The 19,021-nt window shown below is 38.8% G+C and overlaps 1 protein-coding gene across 4 annotated transcripts in view; it reads right to left on the bottom strand.

Moving 5' to 3' along the window:
* POLA1 (DNA polymerase alpha 1, catalytic subunit) overlaps positions 1–19,021 on the bottom strand; it is a 304,219-nt gene that overhangs the window by 264,488 nt on the left and 20,710 nt on the right. For 3 of the 4 annotated variants that reach the window (XM_054472674.2, XM_063659961.1, XM_054472675.2), the window contains exons 7-17: positions 18,760–18,852; positions 18,243–18,330; positions 17,723–17,924; positions 17,456–17,634; positions 11,937–12,049; positions 10,632–10,748; positions 9,031–9,105; positions 8,014–8,152; positions 7,149–7,303; positions 2,636–2,720; positions 1,278–1,339 (exon numbers count right to left, since the gene is read on the bottom strand). In XM_054472674.2, the coding sequence (XP_054328649.1) occupies positions 1,278–1,339; positions 2,636–2,720; positions 7,149–7,303; positions 8,014–8,152; positions 9,031–9,105; positions 10,632–10,748; positions 11,937–12,049; positions 17,456–17,634; positions 17,723–17,924; positions 18,243–18,330; positions 18,760–18,852 (1,308 nt within the window). The remainder of the gene's footprint in view (positions 1–1,277; positions 1,340–2,635; positions 2,721–7,148; positions 7,304–8,013; positions 8,153–9,030; positions 9,106–10,631; positions 10,749–11,936; positions 12,050–17,455; positions 17,635–17,722; positions 17,925–18,242; positions 18,331–18,759; positions 18,853–19,021) is intronic. The other variant, XM_063659960.1, reaches the window with a different exon arrangement.

The following is a 19,021-nucleotide window of genomic DNA, read 5'->3' as shown; positions in this document are numbered from 1 at the left end:
TAAATCAGGTATTCAAAAGATCCACTCATTAAAAATCTCTAAAAATGGAAGTTGATGGTTATGTTTTCTACAACTAGGTCAGTTAAAAAATGTCAGTTTGGCTGGGCACAGTGGCTCACACCTGTAATTCCAGCACTTTGAGAGGCTGAGGCGGGTGAATCACGTGAGGTCAGGAGCTTGAGACCATCCTGGTCAATATGGTGAAACCCTGTCTCTACTAAAAATACAAAAATCAGCCGGGCGTGGTGTCACGAGCCTGTGACCATCCTGGTCAATATGGTGAAACCCTGTCTCTACTAAAAATACAAAAATCAGCCGGCCGTGGTGCCACGAGCCTGTAATCCCAGCTACTCAGGAGGCTGAGGCACGAGAATCCCTTGAACTAGGGAGTGGAGGCTGCAGTGAGCCCGTATCACGCCACTGCACTCCAGCCTGGGCAACAAAGCGGGACTCCGTCTCAAAAAAAAAAAAGTCGGTTTGACTCTAATGGAATTTTCCCAGGTCATTTTACCTGGTTAGGTAATTCACGGCACTTCACAAATAATAGCCTAATCTAACAGTACCTCCCAACTACTGGACTTCTCAAGCCAATTAAATAAAATAAGTAGAACCTGACAAGGTTGCTTACTTTTGTCAAGTGAAGACATTAAAAAACAAAACAAACCTAAAAACGTATCAATATCATCACTTCGTAAAAGAAACAACATACAATCCATAAAAGAAAATTCTTTTGATTGAATACATTTACCTTTGTGAAAAATTCACTACATTAATACTACTTCCCACTCCTCCCCATTTTATTAAGGACCCATGAAAACTTCTTCATGGAGCATGCTGGAATTTAGAGATCACTAATCCATTTTGGCCAATCTCATGTCAACTTTGTCAATACATGGCCCTTTAACATCCACAGTATTCCCAACTTCATTTGGCTTCCCTCAAGCTGGGGAGGGACTCTACTCAACACCTTCCCAAAACAGTAATCATATGATCATGCATTTTAGAGAAGCTTCTAATTAAGCTATTGGAGGGGGGTTTGAGCCTATCCAACCACCAATACAGTACAGAATCCCATTATTTTCAGGTAGTAAAACATTTAAACATTGTTAAATAATGCTTCTAGCTGTATAATACATTTTAATGGGTCGATGTCATAGTCCAATCTGGCAGGAGTGAATCTAATAAAATATAAAACACCTTTTTTCTACTAGTCCATACCACCCCCCTTTTCTTTCTCTCTCCAAACAAACAGGTGCTTCATATAATGAGCACTTTACCTTTTCCTCAATGACTTCTTTGAAAGAATATGGAAAAATACAGTCCTTTGGTTTAGACACAACTGTAAAAAGGAAAAAAAATTAAGATTCCAACACCCATCTTAGTCTAATTTCAGGTAATCATATAGTACATGTTTCCAAACGAAACTGTCTTAAATATATTCCCCCCAACCCTAAAGAATTAGAAGGATCATCAAATACTTCCACTGGTCATGCTGATGACCTCAAAAGAATAGTCAAGCACAGAGCCCTAAGTCCCTGCAGTTGTTAAAACTGCTTTGAGGAAACATTTGCTATCTATCCATTGAAGTCAGAATGGAAGATTTCAGCAGTCTTCCTCAAAGGAAATCCCACCACCACCAATGCCCCAAGCAGCATACAGTGGAGAAACTCAGTTCGGCCTTCTCAAAAGGTAAAATTGACCAAAGCTTCCCCTATTACACACTATAAGTTCCTTACCATACACAACAGCTGTTCACATAGTGACGTACATAGAGGAAGTGAATAAATGCGTGTTGAAATGAGCTCATGATTGCTCTCTTCTACATATTTTCCAGGCTATTCTCATCATCATTTTGTTCCATGTGTTCCACCCACTTAAGGGGGAAAACTTCACAACAATCATATCTCATACTCCCTTCTCTGCATGTTTTAGTCCTACTTTCCTAATACCCAAGAAAACCACACGAGAGGCTGGCCAAGTTAATCTCTGCTTCTGGGCTGAAAAAGATCCCAGGAAATATAATAGGTCAATGGTATTATTCCCTTTTTTTAAAAAACAGCAAAATGCTTAGGTAACTGGCCAAGCTCTCAACATGGAATATATCAGAATCCTCCTTGGAGACTGACTCATAAAACACACATGCAGAACTTGGTGGAATTGTTTCAACCATTGAATTTTATGCATAACACAACCCAACTCCAACTGTTATTACTATAACTCCTCCCAAATAGGTAAATATTTATTCCTTGACATCTTGCCTCATCACACAGAAAACTTTGATCAAGCTTCTATGATAGGCTATTAGAATGACATCAGAAAATGGTTAAAGTCTAATTTTGACCCAGGAAAAAACTACTCAACCTCAGTAGAGCAACCATTGAAACAAAAAAAAGATATCAAATAGACTCCAGACTTCTGCTCCTAGAAAAAAAAATGAACCAGCTGAATAGGAGGCAACCAACCCAATAAAACTTAGTTTCTACAGCAAAAACAAAACAAAACAAAACCCTCTTTAACGATATGCACTATTCTTGAAAACAATTTTTGAAAAACAAGTTACTGATCCAATAGCTGGAGAAAAAATAAGGAAATTCAAATCAAGCTGTTAGTAAGCCAGCTTAAAAAAATTACATACCACAGAAGTGTGACTGAAAGGGAGGCTTTGGGGCTGCTTTATCCAATGCAAAACTGTGATGGACCAAAGCTGCCACAGCAATAATCTGCAAAGAAAGGAGGAAAAACCCCACTTACCAGACTGCTACTATACATTCTGCATTCTCACCAAAATCACCAAGAATATTTAAAGATATACATTTAAATACATATGAAAACTTTGGCCAGGCATGGTGGCTCATGCCTGTAATTCCAGCACTCTGAGAGGCTGAGGCGGGTGGACCACTTGAGGTCAGGAGTTCGAGACAAGCCTGGCCAACATGGTAAAACCCTGTCTCTACTAAAAATACAGTACTTAGCTGGGCATGATGGCGTGCACCTGTAATCCCAGCTACTCTGGAGACTGAGGCAGGAGAATCACTTGAACCCAAGAGGCAGAGGTTGTAGTAAACTGAGATCGCGCCACTGCGCTCCAGCCTGGGTGACAAAGTGAAACTCTGTCTCGAAAAATAATAAATACTTTAAACTTTTTATTATAAAAATATGTAAACACATTAAAAATAGACAAAATAAAATTAACTCCTATATAGCCATCATCCAGTTTCAATTATCAACTCATCTATAACCCTACCTACTTCCTTCCTCTCTCTAGATTATTTTGAAGCAAAACCCAAACCCATCATTTTATCTGGGAAGATTTCAGGATCAATCTCTAAAACTGGGTTTCTCGATCATGGAGCTATTGACACCTTGGGCCAAATAATTCTTTGTTGTGGGGGCTGTCCTGTGCTCTGTATGATGTTAGCAGTGTCCCCAGCATCTCCCTACTAGTTGCCAGTATTACCATTCCCAGACCCCCTGAGTTGTGATAACCAAAAATGTCTCCAGATACTGTCAAATGTCCCCTTAGAGGCAAAATCTCACCCATCTGACAACCACCACCACTCTGAAAGAAGTTTGAAAAACATAATCACAATATAATTATCTCACCTAATACAATTACATGAACAGTAATTTCTTAAAATCATTAATTACCCAGGCAGAATTTAAATTTTCATATTTTCCAATTATCTCAATTTTATTTACCACACAAGGACCATACTTTATAATGGTTGATATGTAAAACTACAGGTACAACCCTATCCCATCTGTCATTCCCCTGTAATTTATTTGTTAAAGAAACTAGGCTGTTTGTCCTAGAGAGTGCCCCATAGTATGGATTCCACTACTTGTGTCCCAACAGTGTCACTTAACTTGTTTTTCTGTCTCCATACTGCCTATAAATTCATAGTTAGGTCTAAAAGCTTGATCAAAATCAGGTTCAATTCTGGGGCAAGAATACTTTAGAGGCGCTGATTACTTCTATCTAAAGGCACAGGCACATAATGTCTGCTCATCTCTACCTTAGAGATATAAGTACCCACTGGTGATCACTTCCTAGATCCATTATTTCACTGGCAATTACAAAGTGGTACTATTCCATTTATCTTTCATTTATTAGCTGGAAACCGTCTATGAAGAGAAACTTTCCCTCATCAATTACTTGGTTGCCTGAGGTATAGCATGTGTTCAGAAAAGTCAAAAACCTTCATTCAATCCCTTTATCAGTTTTCAGAATAATGAGTTGGTTCCTTAGCTTCCTTCAGAAGTGATCAATGTGGTGTCATTGCAGACAATATCATTATGAACTTATGGATCTGATGTGTTGCAATCTGTTAAACTTATTCTTACCCTCACATTGTCCCATCTTTGTTCAGTAGAAGACTCTTCAAGTTGATTCCTGAGTCCTTTTGACATATCTTCAGTAGATTTTAATACTGTCGTTGCTTTCTGGTATAATAAGATGTTCCAGACTTATCCTGGACATTTCCTTCCCTGAATCAGCCATTACTCCAGAGCGCCCAATTTCCTTTTATTAGAAAATGGGGTTGGGCATGGTGGCTCACGCCTGTAATCCCAGCACTTTGGGAGGCCAAGGTGGGCGGATCACTTAAGGTCAGGAGTTTGGGACCAGCCTGGCCAACATGGTGAAACTCCGTCTCTACTAAAAATATAAAAATTAGCTGGGCATGTGGTGACGCACACCTGTAATTCCAGCTACTCAGGAGGCTGAGGCAGGAGAATCACTTGAACCCAGGAGACAGAGGTTGCAGTGAGCAGAGATCGCATCACTGCACTCCACTCCAGCCTAGGCAACAGAGCAAGACTCCGTCTCAAAAAAAGAAAAGAAAAGAAAATGGAATGTGGAAACCTCATTCTGGACACTAGAGGTGGATACTTTCTTAAAATTTTAACTAACTACTAATTAAACTTCTCCCAAACACTTAACTATGAACTATGGCCATCTACAGTATTAACTATTATTAAAAGATCACGCCGGGTACAGTGGCTCACACCTGTAATTCCAGCATTTTGGGAGACTGGGGTGGGCAGATCACTTGAGGTCAGGGGTTCAAGACCAGCCTGGGCAACATGGTGAAATCCTGCCTCTACTAAAAATTAACCAGGTGTAGTGGCGCGCACCTGTAATCCCAGTTACTCGGGAGGCTGAGGCGGGAGAATCACTTGAACCTGGGAGGCAGAGGCCACAGTAAGCCGAGACTATGTCACTGCACTCCAGCCTGGGCAACAGAGTTAAGACTCTGTCTCAAATAAAAAAAAAAAAGGCCAAATCACATATTAAAAAAAAAAAATCAGAAAATACTGAAAATACTGACAAAATGCTATTAAAAAAGATCCCTATCAATGTCAAAAGGACTTAGGAAGTTAAAACGTAACAACAAAAATAAATAAATAAATAAAGCATCAGTCATGACTGCATGTAATATAGGTCCCAACTTCCTACTAGGACAACTGGCAATTAAAGAGAAAGAAGTAAGCATTTATCCTGTCTTTCCTGTGTAAACCTTTATGGCATAACCAAATAATACTGGCTAAAGAAAAAAATTCAATTTTATAGAAAAATTTAAAAACCATAGACAGAATTTTTAAAAACCACCATTTTATGACTCCTAATGAAATTAACTAATTCCGGCAAAAATGACTCATAAATGAAGCCATTAGCTCAGTGGTTCTCAACTGGGGGTAATTTTATACACACATACACATCCCCTGACCCTGGGACATCTAATGATGTGTTTGTAGGCATTTTTTGGTTGCCACAACTAGAGGGGACAGATGCTACTGGCATCTAGAAGGTGAAGACCAGGGATGCTGTTAAACATCCTACAATGCCCAGGACAGTACCCCACAAAAGAATTATCCGGCCCAAAATACCTGTAGTGTCAAAGTTAAAAAACTTTAGATGAAAAACTGATGGAGAATTACAATAGTTATCATTCATTCAACCGCTAATCAGACACAGACTCGCTAATAGCAGGTTATTTTTTTCCACTGATCCCAGCCAGCCTTTGTCAACTAATAGCAGCTTAACCAGACATTGTGTCTTCTGATATGATGTAATATGAAGTACACTGCATCACCTATAAAGCATTTTGGCTAAAAAAGTTGAACCTGAATCTAATTTGATCCTTTAGAGCTCACTTATAGTATACGGAAATATGAAGGATAAGGCAGGGTCAGCACACTTTTTCTTTCAAGAGCCAGACAGTAAATATTTTAGGCTTTGCAGGCCATATGGTCACCGTTACTGCTCAATTCTGCTGTCATAGTGCAAAAGCAGCCGTAGACATGCTGTCTTCCAATGAAATTTGACTTGCACAAATAGGTAGCAGGCTGGATTTGGCTCACAGACAATTCATTGCCTGCCAACCCCTGGTATAGAGGAAAAGTCCAATGACACCACAACAAAGCAAATAAATAGAGAAAATGGGATATTCTACAAGACAACCAACAATGATTCTTTAATTATTCAATGTCATTAAAAAAACTGGAGAGTAGGAGTGAGTTCTTCCTGTTTAAAAGAGATTCAAGAGGCACATAGATTAAATACCATCTGCGAATCTTGTGTGAATCCTGAATCAAACAAATTGAGTTTTAAAAGGCATCTTGAGAGACGGAGTCATGTAAGTATGGACTGGGTATTTCAGATTATACCAAGGAGTCACTGTTAATGTTATTAGGTGTGCTAATGGTATTATATAAGAAATACCACATTTTGAGAGAAGCATACCAAGGTTCACACAGAAAATGACACAATGTCTGAGACTAGCTTTAAAATACTTCAAGAAGAAAAAAAGGAGAGAAATAAACAAGTGTGACAAAATCTTGCTAACTGCTGAATATGAGTGATTGGTATGGGGAGTTCATTTTATTATTCTGTCTGTGTCCATTTGAAGTTCTCCTAAGTAAAAAATTTAATAGACAAAAATAAAAATAAGTTCAGCAATTTAAGTCTTTAAGAAAAAACTCCAACACTAGACAAATTCAATTCATTCTCTATAATAAGAGTTTAGTAGTGAATTAGTATTCTTTCCCCTCCAAAAAGAACAACTTTCTCTTAAAGCAAAGCTGTGCAAGTTCAGGCAAGTATTGCATCTAAGGCATGGGTGCAAAATCTGTCCTATTTTTTAAACCTCATTTTGATGGTTCTTTGCATTCTGCATTGTCTTCATGCTGAAAGCCATCACGACAAGCGGTGGTGGACTGACATCCTTAATTACATTCACCAGGTCTGGTTTCAAAGCCATTGCCTCAACTTTACACCAACTGATTGGCTGATTCAAGAGCTCTGAAAGAGAACAGATACAACAGATCAATAGCTATTTACTGAAAAAGAAAAACTACTATAATTAAGACATCTGTCATTAACTGGCATATTCTTCAACCCTGCCTTCTAATGAGAATGACATATTGTAACATCTAACTAAAAATAAGCCACATTATTGGGTTGTATGCAAATCCTCACGTGTGTGTACATATGTTCATTTTCCTGGGAAAGAGGTCTATAGCTTTCATCAGATTCTCCAAAGAATCCAGGACCCAAAATAGGTTTTAAAAAAACTGAAACACTGCCTTGGAGGAATCATGAAACATTTTTAAGACAAAGCAGACTATCATAGAAGCAATTACTGAAAAACATCAGGTAACAGGAAAAACATGCACTATCCATATTGAATAGCGATTCTCCTCTCCTTCAAAGGTCAGCAGTTCACTATGCACAACAGCTGGGCCACATCAGCCAGGTCAGAAGTACATATGAATAACAGCATAATGAGGCATGCACCCCAAACTAAGGCCTCCCTCAGACTAAACTGCCAGGCATTACAGAGATAAGGTGATTCCAAATGTACTCCCTATACTCACTCAAGGAAAACTGAAGAAACAAACAGAAAAGGAAGTAGACACATTAAAATAAATAGATCAATTTCCTAACTTCCCTTTTAAAAACCACATCTATCAGCCATCTATTTAGCATTCTGAGCATATATTTTTCCTTACGTGGACTTTTTACTTCAAGCCAACAAGGTCCTTTGATCTTTCTGTTCATCAAGAACAGTTCCAGGCTAGATGTGTTGGTCCCAAATACATGAGAAAAAGTTTCTCCTTTCAAATCTTGAGGAAGCTGTGGCATTTCAGCCTGAAAAAGGAAAAAAAAAAAAGAATCTTTTTGTTTAAAACTATTACTTTGCATTTTCCAAAGTCTATATTTGAAATAAACAAAAGCCTCTCTATGAAGCACAGAAGAAAACCCCTTTGATATATATGAAATGTAATTTGCCACAAATGAAATCCAAAACAATTCACAGTAGGAAACAAAACCAATTCACAATGACAAAATAATGCATCTTGATGACACCCATTAGAAGAAAAATAGGCCAAGAAGCTACCCCAAAAGAGAATTTCTGTCCAGAGCTGTACATGCTTTACTGATAAAGAATTGCCAAGTAAGTACCACTCCATTAGAAGAATGGAAGCAACAGAGTGGAACTCATTGAAAATACTTTTCATCACCACTGTCAGAAATAGTTCTTAAAAGTTTTTCTCTTCCAACGCTGTGGGAACAAAACACTAGAACAGAGGTAAAAAGAGGTTAAGGTCCAGTTAATTAACATCCCATAGCAATGACCTTGCCTGTCACAGGAGCAAGAGCAGCACTATAGCAATGCTACCGACACTCCTCTCTCACCTTTCCACTGCTCATAAGGGACACTTCAACAGACTAATGATGTCCAACTCCATCATGTGGCATTCATTCCACTTGACAAACAGTCGTGCTGTTTCAACTTGTTTATTTAAAGATGCATACTCAAAAGCAGAGAAAGGCAGTGTAACCTGTGGTCTATATACTTAAATTAATTTTATCCATTTCAATTATTCATTACTATAAATCCACCTCAATGAACTGTGGGCTTGAGAAGCCCTGCCAATACTCGTAACTGAAAGTCAGTTGAAAGTTCAAAAACAGAAAAATGTCATTCTCAAGCAAAACCCAGTAATTTTCTTTGTTTGACTTACCGAGTATTTAACTTCCAAGTACTCAGATTTTTCTGGAACATCAGGTATCTCAAAAGCATAGTTCTTTTCCACTGGCTGGGTAAGTAGATATTTTAAAAAATCCTTAAGACAAAAACTTCACAAACTAACCAGTATTACAATACATGCTCTTGTATTTAATCATCAAGAATCCTTATGGAACACAAAGGTAAATAAAGCCAAAAAGGTACCCTTTCCTCTTTCAATTGGAACTAAAACAACCAGTGTCAAAATGCTAAAAGGACTCATCTTGGACACTACAGAACTCAGAAATATTTGCATTCAAGAGGGGCAATAAAAATTTAAAATTTTTTACAATGTTAATGCATTAAATGATTTGCTACTATTTGATATTAAGCAACTCCATCTTGCTAGAATAATAATTAGCATTATAATTATAGCTTATATTTACTGAGTGTTGGCTATCTGGCAAGGACTGCTCTCATCATCTAATATGAATTAATGGATTTAACCCTTCCGGCAACTCTTGAAATAGGGCCCTATTTCTCAGATGAAGAAACAGGCATAAAGAAGTCATTCGGCTGGGCGCGGTGGCTCACGCCTGTTATCCCAGCACTTTGGGAGGCCGAGGCGAGCGGATCACTTGAGGTCTGGAGTTCAAGACCAGCCCGGCCAACATGGTGAAACTCCATCTCTACTAAAAATACAAAAAAAATTAGCTGGGCATTGTGGCGTGTGCCTGTAATCCCAGCTACTCAGGAGGTCGAGGCAGAAGAATTGCTTAAACCCAAGAGGTGGAGGTTGCAGTGAGCCAAGATCACACCACTGCACTCCAACCTGGGCAACAGAGCAAGACTCCATCTCAAAAAAAAAAAAAAAAAAGTAGTCATTCAGCACTTGTCCAAGTTACATGCTAGTAAGTAATAGGGCTAGGACTTAAAGCACAAGCAGTCTGGCCTCAGCACCTAAGCTCTTCACCAGTATATCACAGTTGCTTCTAGAATTATAAAGACTTGACCCATCAGCCGCAATTCAAAACTCAAATAGTTAATACTGTTAGCCTCATCTTCAGTAACTCAATCCTCCCTGCGATCATTATTAACAGCCAGTATTTTGAGCAGGCTATAGCCCCCACGATTATGGCCAAAGGCATCAATATCTCACTAAAATCAAGACAATTTATCATAACTAGCACATGAACCAGACATTTTCATTCTATCAGACTGTATCATAGTCCCTGATTTTTAAAAATAAAACCTTACTTAACTTTCTAATCAAAACATCTTGGCAAAAACTAATACAAACGAGATCAGAGCAGTTTCTTCTGCACTTGGGAATGAGAGCACAAGACATGTTGCAAGCACCAGAGGCAATTAATTTGCTATGGATTGTCTTTTTATTCAAATTAATAAACATTATTTTATAAGCAGTTTAAAGAGAAAGAAAAAATATTTTTGCAAATCTGATATACTGTTTTTACATTCATACCTATGAAATTTCCATTCAATAAATTATAGCTGCACAGAAGGCATTTTACACAAAGAAAATATGCAATAACTATTTGCTAAATCAGAAAATAAACAACAAACAGAGCTGGAAAAAAATCATCACCAAATACAAACCTTAGACTTGAACTTCATAATTTTATATTTTGTTGCTATTTTCTCATCAAATTCCTCATAAACATCCTTCATTGAAATTGGAGTTCCTGTTTCTTTCCCCGTATTTAGATCAATTTTCTGTTATCCCAGAGAGGGGGACAGAGGGGAAAAAAAAGTATCTGTACATAAATGATCTTCTCAACCACCAAAAATCCAAGTCTATATCAATTTTCATCCTCACCCATTTAAACATTTAATAGCAGTCTTACAGATAAGTTCAAAGATACAAACAGACTCAAAAAATGTACTAAACCAAATGCCCAATTCCTCCCAATGGCATCATAAAAAACAAATCAGCGATAAAGATGATCAAGTCTACAAAATGGAAGAATAAGTGTTGTAAATCCTGACCAAGAGACTCCACAGTTCAACTGACATAGGGAGGGGCTGAGAGGGAAATGGGGATGTTAAGTCCCAATAAAAAAGGAGAAGCAGACTGAGCGCTTCTCCTTTATTTATGCAAGTTAGAGAATCATTCTGTCCCCTGTCCTCCTAGTGGTCATACATTGTACCATTGTGTTAGTGAAGTACGACATCAGTACTGAGTAAAGAACTGGTCTTTTACAGGCAGTGGCTCATGCCTGTAATCCCAGCACTTTGGGAGGCCAAGGCGGGCAGATCACGAGGTCAGGAGTTTGAGACCAGCCTGACCAACATGGTGAAACCCTGTATCTACTAAAAATACAAAAATTAGCTCGGTGTGGTGGCGGGCGCCTGTAATCCCAGCTACTCGGGAGGCTGAGGCAGGAAAACTGTTTGAACCCAGAAGGCGGAGGTTGCAGTGAGCCGAGATTGTGCCATTGCACTCCAGCCTGGGCGACAGGGCTAGGCTCCGTCTCAAAAAAAAAGGAGAAGCAAATAGAATTGAACTTGTTAATAAATGGCAATGGAGGGAATATCACTGCTGCCTATGCAGCAAAACCATGAAAACTGGGCCAAATGCCATGTCACATTTTAGAGACTTATAGTTCTAACCCTGATTATTATGGAAATGAGGAGTGAGAGAAAGAAAGCATTATATACTAAAACTCAGAAACTTTTATACTCTAATTAGTTGAAAAACTGAGTTCTACTTTATTTTTTGTACTTTTCCCAACCTCTAATAGAATTGCTGACAATCAGTGGTCACTAGGCGAGCAGCAAGAAAGAAGCATCAGGATTGTAGAAAATTTGTAGCCCTATTGAAAGAGAGAGAGCTGGCTGCAAAACACAGAATGTGTGGCAGATACAACGACTGAGAACTAAAAGCTAATCACTAATGTTTACCATTTCACGGGGAAGGAAGTAAAGCGTTCGCTCGATATTTTTCACCATGACACAACAGCTCACATGGGTCTCGGCTGATTCAATCCAAACTTTGCCAAACAGAAATACCACACCTGAAAGAATAAGTGAAAATCACTAGAAAAGAAACATTTCAATTTCACCTAATTAAAGGAGCAATATAGAGGCTCACTGAATGTGTCCACATATTTATACCTTCATGATAACTCATTTTGACAGCAAATATATCCATTTCCCACTCCCCAAGACCAGTTCTTTACTCAGTACTGATGCCATACTACACTAACACAATGGTACAATGTATGACCACTGGGAGGGCAGGAGACAGAATGATTCTCTAACTTGCATAAACACTTTCCCCACAACCAGGATTATACAGATTAAGAGAAACAAAACAGGCCGAGCACAGTGGCTCATGCCTGTGATCCCAGCACTTCAGAAGGCCAAGGTGGGCAGATCGCTTGAGCTCAGGAGTTTGAGACCAGCCTGGTCAACACAGCAAAACCCTGTCTCAAGAAAAAAAAAAAAAGAGAAACAAACACAAGGAAAGTATTTTCCAACAAATCTCATAATTAAGCCTCTTGTGAGATTACAGATCTGAGAATATAATTTTAATTTTTTAGCGCTTGTATTTACCTATAAAAACCAATATTCATGTATCAGGATAACTAGTGCATCAGTGTTTTTCTATATGTAAAACTGTGTTTACAAAAAACATAATTTACTTCTTATTTCTTATTCCATATAATAATAAATATCTCACAATAGGGACTACTATTATCTTCTATTTCACCTTTTCTACCTCACAGCTACTTAGGACATCTAACTAGGTAGTGTTTATAATGTTCCTTTCTATTCTATTTCAGTAATTTAAGTAATGAATACCATAAAGTAAAACCACGCCTTTTTAGACATCAAATCATTGTTTATGAAAATTGGCCACGAAGAACAGACTGCAAACATTTGTTAGTCAACCCAGGAGATGGTCACTGTGCAAAATCCTGGGCTCCATGAATAATTAGACAGCAGTAATCAACAAAGCCACTCAACACAGCCACTTATCTGAGACACTAAGAAAATTCTGGTACATGCAAAGGCTACTGTTCACAAGGTCAATTACCCCAGTTTCAAAGACTACTCATCAGTGGCTCCTTTTGTCACACATCCTGGTAGAAATAAGATGATCTAACAATTTTCATTTCTCCAGATGAATAAAATTCTTACAAGAGTTGTGAGACTTTCAGCTTGAGGGGGTAACAGGGAGGGTGGATGGGGAGGGAGAGGGAAGGAAGGACTATGGGAAGATTAAGAAAGAAAAAAAAATCACAGTAACTCAGAAAATTAAAAGTCATCCTCACAACAGTTAAAGATGGAAAAACAAAATGCTATGCAAAGAAAAATAAAGACCCTAATATTGGATTCAAAGATTCAAATAAGCTCATTTTACTGTCAAACTAATATCACACTTCATGCAACAAATTTGACACTGTTTATGCCTCATTTGCCACAAAAAAGATCATGGTAAACAAAGATTACATTCCCCCCAAAGTTACTAGCTGAAACCAGGTGCAGTCAGGATTATTCAACCTTGAAAAAGTCATAGTGAAGACAGGATATCTTCCCATATGCAAAGAGTAAGATTCTTTTCATAATTATGGAGCATTCAGCAACAACTGACTTACTCAGAATCTGTTAGAAAGTGAGAAACAATAACAGGGTCTTTTGGAGTACTTCATTTTTATTAGCAGCATTGATTTCACCAAAGCTCAGTGATCATTACCTGCTATCACAATGAAAGTGTTCAACCCTCTGAGATTAAAGGAGTTTTTTTAAGCTATCTTATTTAACCCGTTGGCATCAATAACAGAGAAAGATGCGCCACAGGAGAGAACGCAACTTGAGAAGTACCACGGAACCAGAACAGCAGAGTGGACTGAGGGTGAGAAGCCCAAGCTTCTACCACTAAAGAGCTATTATATCTTTTGGAGCCTCAGTTTCTTAAGTGCATAACTAGACTAGATGATCTCTGAGGCCTTCTCCAGCACCAGAAATTTCATTCTGCCTTAGCATTTGGATGACAGATCAATAACAAATTAGTATCTCTTTCAATTGCAAAATATTTTCCAATATTGGTTGAAAAAGCCTATCCATGACTATGGTCAGTACCAGGAATTCAACACCATCATATATCATAAACTGGTTGCTTTGCAAATATAGCTGTGCTTCAATGCTTCAATTTTCCAACACTTATCACTACAGACAAGCACTAGTTGAAATAAATTTCTGTGATGATGGAATTGTTGTTTCTGAGCCATCCAATATGGTAGCTACTAGCCACAGTTGCTATTGAGCACCTGAAATGTGGCTAGTGACCGAGAAAATAAATTTTAATTTGTATTGCATTTTAATTAATTTAAATTTAAAGAGCTACAGGTGGCTGGTGGCTACCACAGTGGACAATGCGGCTCTAGATCCTTACCCTGCAAAACAATGCTCTGTTTACTAAGAGTATCAACCAGTAAACAAAATGTAGAAATAACCAACTCATTTTCACATAAGAAAGAAGGTTGTTGCTTCTTAAGGTTCTAATCCTTGGCAACTGACGCTGGCAATATGAAGCTTTATGGATGTATTTACTTTGTGGGGTTGTGGGGGAGTGGGGAACCATTTGCTTTTGTGTTACGCATTCTCATACCCCACAAAGCTACAAGGCATTAAGATGCAAACTCAGTAATAGTAGCAAATGCAACACTAGTCTCTGAAATTTTTCACCTGCATCTACAGGACTGTCAGTCACTGTGCAGTTTATTTCAACAACTATTTATTAAACACCTACTATGTGCAAGGCATTGTTGCTGGATGCTGGAAATAAAAGATCCCAGCCCTCCAGGAGCTTACAGGCTTTGTGGCAAAGAAAAACACAGACTCAGTTCATTTCAAAATAATAGGACAAATGCTACAGTGGGAAAGGCTATGATGTCGTCACAGGGAGAAAGGGCTCCTAGACCCATCTGGAGGTTTAGGTAAACTCCCAGGAGATGACATCTGGGCTGAATTTTAAAGAATGAGTCAGATGAGCGCATTCCAATCAGACAAAAAACAATGAGTAAAGGAACACAGGTATAAAGAGCAGCAAAGTACATACAGAGAACTATTTCTAGGGAACAAAATTCATAGACAGCAAGCATCAGAAGCCTTGCTAAGGAGTTTGGACTTTATGTTGTGGGCAGTAGCCACTGAGGATTTTTTTTTTTAATGAAGACTGACATGGTCAGAATTGCCCTTCTGATCAGTCCCTCTAGCAGTGATGTGGAAGACGATAGCTAAGAGATCAATTAGGAGGCTGGTGCAATTGTTTCAGTGGGCAAGAAGGGATCGGGGTGGTAGATATGAGGAGAAAGAGAAGGTAAGTTGTCCACTTTCGGCAGAGAAAACTAACCAGACTTGGAAAGGAAAGTGAGGAAAAGGAGGGAATCAAGGATGGCTCCCAGGTTTCTGGTTTTGAGGGGACCATTAACCAAGATAGGGAATGAAATGCAGCATTGAGCAGATGCAGCAAAGCACAGGGAATAATACTGGGATAGCCAGGCCAGTGTGCTGCCCAGCTCCAGGGAGCATCAGTCACACTGCTGTGCTCCAGGAAAGTCACGTGAAAATGGTATTCCCTGAGGTTGTACAATGGGGCAGCCCTGGGTTTCAGCAATGGATGGAAAATCATCTGCTCAGCCTCATGTAATCATACTTGCCAGCCTTCCAGCAGAGTAACAAAATAGTCAAAGAGGTGAGGGGGTCTAATCAAATCATTTTGTCCTAGCTAAAGTAAATTAAGATATCATTTCTAAAATTGGTTATATCTTTTCCTAAGAAACACATGGCAGTGTGCTACTCAAGTGGCTCAAGAATTTATATATATTTGATAAGCTGCAGTATATTAATGCTTCTGACCGCCCCCACCCCTGCCAGAGATCATTAACGTTCTTCCAGTTAAAGTCAATGCCTGGTTATCTTTAAGGTAAATGTGGCCTTCAATTTACTCACACCCTTACTTTGCTGACATCTAGGTACTCCCTCTTTTCACTAGATACAGCCTCCAGGAAATCGCTTTGAAAAATACACTATTTGCATGTACCACAGATCCAAAAAGGATCTAAATAAAGACAACTCTGTTTAAGAGTGCATACTGTATTTAACATTAATCTGACAGATCTTGCAATGCACAGTCCCACAATGAAGACGGGCTCAAAGAGGCACAAAAGAACACTGAACAGCCTCCGGGCTTTTTGTGAGTCAAGAATTCACAGTATTAGCTCATTAGGATGACCTAGAAATCATCCTTGATTCCTCCTTTCTGTCATCTCCCCCATCCAATCCATTAACAAGTTTGTGTCAAAAGACATGTCAAATGCCTTTACTTCTCTCCTCTCCAGCCACCAGGGTCCAAGTAACTAGCAGCCCTGCCCTGGACTGACTGATCTCCAGGGCTTCCACACTTCCCCATTACCCCATGCCAGCCCATCCCTCCACATGTGTGTGTGCACAGGCACACATGCACCACAGTGCTTATTCTCTACACAAACCACTGTTCCTGTTAAAATGTAAACCCAATTATGTGACCACCACCCCCTGTACTTAAAACCCTCCAATGCCACCCCATTGCTCTTAGAAGATTCAAACTCCTTAACGAGGCTTTCAAAGTCCTATATTATCTGGCCTTTGTCTTTATCTCCAGCTTCATTTTATACCAATCTTGTCACTTGATTACTATGCTACAACCACACAGGCCTCCTCCTTCCTCTCTCTAGGCCTTTGCTAGTACTTGGCTCATTAAGCTGAAATGCCCTTTCATCAGCTCTGCAAATACCTTAAATCTCAGCCCAGTGGTCATTTCCTCAGACAGGCCTCCCCTGGCCATCGCCCAACTAATTTTCTTTACATCATTTATCAATTTATCTCATTTACTGCTAATGTGCCCCCACCCACTGCCACCCTCCTAGAACATAAGCTCCATTATAGTGCAGGGAATTTGTCCAGCTTATTCATCCCATCTCAGTGCCTAGCACACAATAGGCATTCAAATTTGCTGAAGAAACAGACAAATTAATGACTGATTCCCTTTAAATTAAAGTGCATTCCTGTAACTTCAGACACATCAATAGTGAACTACAAACACACATTCCAAAACCATATGTAACCGATTTTTGGAATAAGCATCTTTAAGGATTATTCACACCATAGCTCCTCTCCATCAGGGTGGCGCATTCACTTTACAATGAATGAGTGTCGCTCTCTTACAATACGTGTTAAGTGAGGGCAGGGCCTGACCTGAGCTAATTACAATCACTCAAGTATTTAAGGGATAAAGAAAAAAAAAAAACAGAAATAAAGAAATTGATTAAATAAAATAAAAAGACAAAACACACAAAAAAAAACAAAAAATAAAATATTTAAGGGAAAAGTCCTACTCTGAGTTAAAGGCATATAGTTACCTTATATATGATTACCTGGTTGGTTGTACTGATCCTCATAAGCATCCAACCAATAAAAGTGGAATACTTGTTCCTCATCTGCCCCTTTTACCAATGGGAGGTGACTGGAATCCACTTGAACTTCTTGCACTGAGAAACTGCTATCACCTTCTTGATCAATGTCCCAACAAGAGACATCTGGGAGAAAACTTCCTCTGCAGAAATGACATTTTCAAAAACCTTTCAAAATCCAACAGAAAAATTGTGGTCCTATTTGCCAGAAAAGTCATAAAATGCTCTTACAAGTAGGACATGGTCCCTTTCCCAGAATCCGCCTCATGTTTCACTTCCTCTGCTGGCTCACTCTCTTGGTCCCAAGCCTTGGCAGCCATAGGCTCCAGGTCCACCTCTTCAGCTTCCATGGGCTCATCAAAGTCACCATCTTCAAACTCCATTGCCCCTGACTCCTGCTCTTCTTCTATACTCTCGACCTGTACATCATCGCCTGTAGGCATCATCACACATTCTTGTCATGTGTTAGTGCCATGATACAAAGGCACACAAAGGCACACAAAGGCGCACAAAGCCTTATCCAACACTAAAATAGCAGCCTGTCCCTTTTCTATACTATGTTTGCATGTCTCTTTAAACTCCAAATTGGGTGTTTTTAACTTTTACTGAAATTTTTATGAATTCAAATCTTCACATTTAAACTTGCCATCACAACACCTTCAAAATCTCCTCTACCTCCTCCATCATAGGGCCTCCATTTTTGACAGACACCACTCAACACTCTTGCAATTCTGCCTGACATCACACTTACCAGCAAATTCAGCACGTTTAAGAGGAACAGGAGTTAATGGAGGCTCCTTTCTGGAGACAGGGGAAGCAATTTTTCCTGAAGGAACTGCCTGTAAACGTTTTTAAATATTTAGTCAGTTAGACCCACATACTAAAAATATGCAACTGTCCTACCCTGACCAAAGATAATGACAGTTCCCTTTTATAAAAACATTTTATGTATTATTAATGTAACAGCTTCAATTATTTTACTGTTACCTAGGTTTACAAAAAAATACTTGCTTCTGGGAGGAAAATTATTGCATTTACCACAGTTGTAATACCTATAATAAACACATACTAGTTACTGCAAATTTACTATGAAAAAGGCAGGCACATGCTATTTTTGAAATACATGAAACTATAAATTGAATGGGAGTCCTAATTTAAAACAAAAATCAAAAACAAATGTAAAGGTATTTCCCTCATATAGAAAAGCAACAAAATAAGTTTAAAGCAATACTATAAATCAAGATTGAAGGTGTCTCTACACACTTTACCGTGGCAGTGTGCACAGAGAAAGGATTTGGTGAAGCTCCAATGGATCTTTTCTTCTTCAGTATCATTACAGGTGGTGGAGTTATTTGAGGTGCCTAAAAGGAAAGGTAAGACATATTCACTGCCATGCTTGGTTTACCACAGACAGAAAAAGTATACTTCTTCACTCACTGAAGCCCAATAAGCAAAGCTTTCTTTTCTTTCCCTTTCCCCCTCCCCACTCCCATCTATGTCATGTACTGTGGTTACTATAGCAACAATACT

Source organism: Pongo pygmaeus, chromosome X (assembly GCF_028885625.2).
Source record: "Pongo pygmaeus isolate AG05252 chromosome X, NHGRI_mPonPyg2-v2.0_pri, whole genome shotgun sequence".
NCBI lineage: Eukaryota > Metazoa > Chordata > Mammalia > Primates > Hominidae > Pongo > Pongo pygmaeus.
This window is presented reverse-complemented; position numbering and strand designations above follow the sequence as displayed.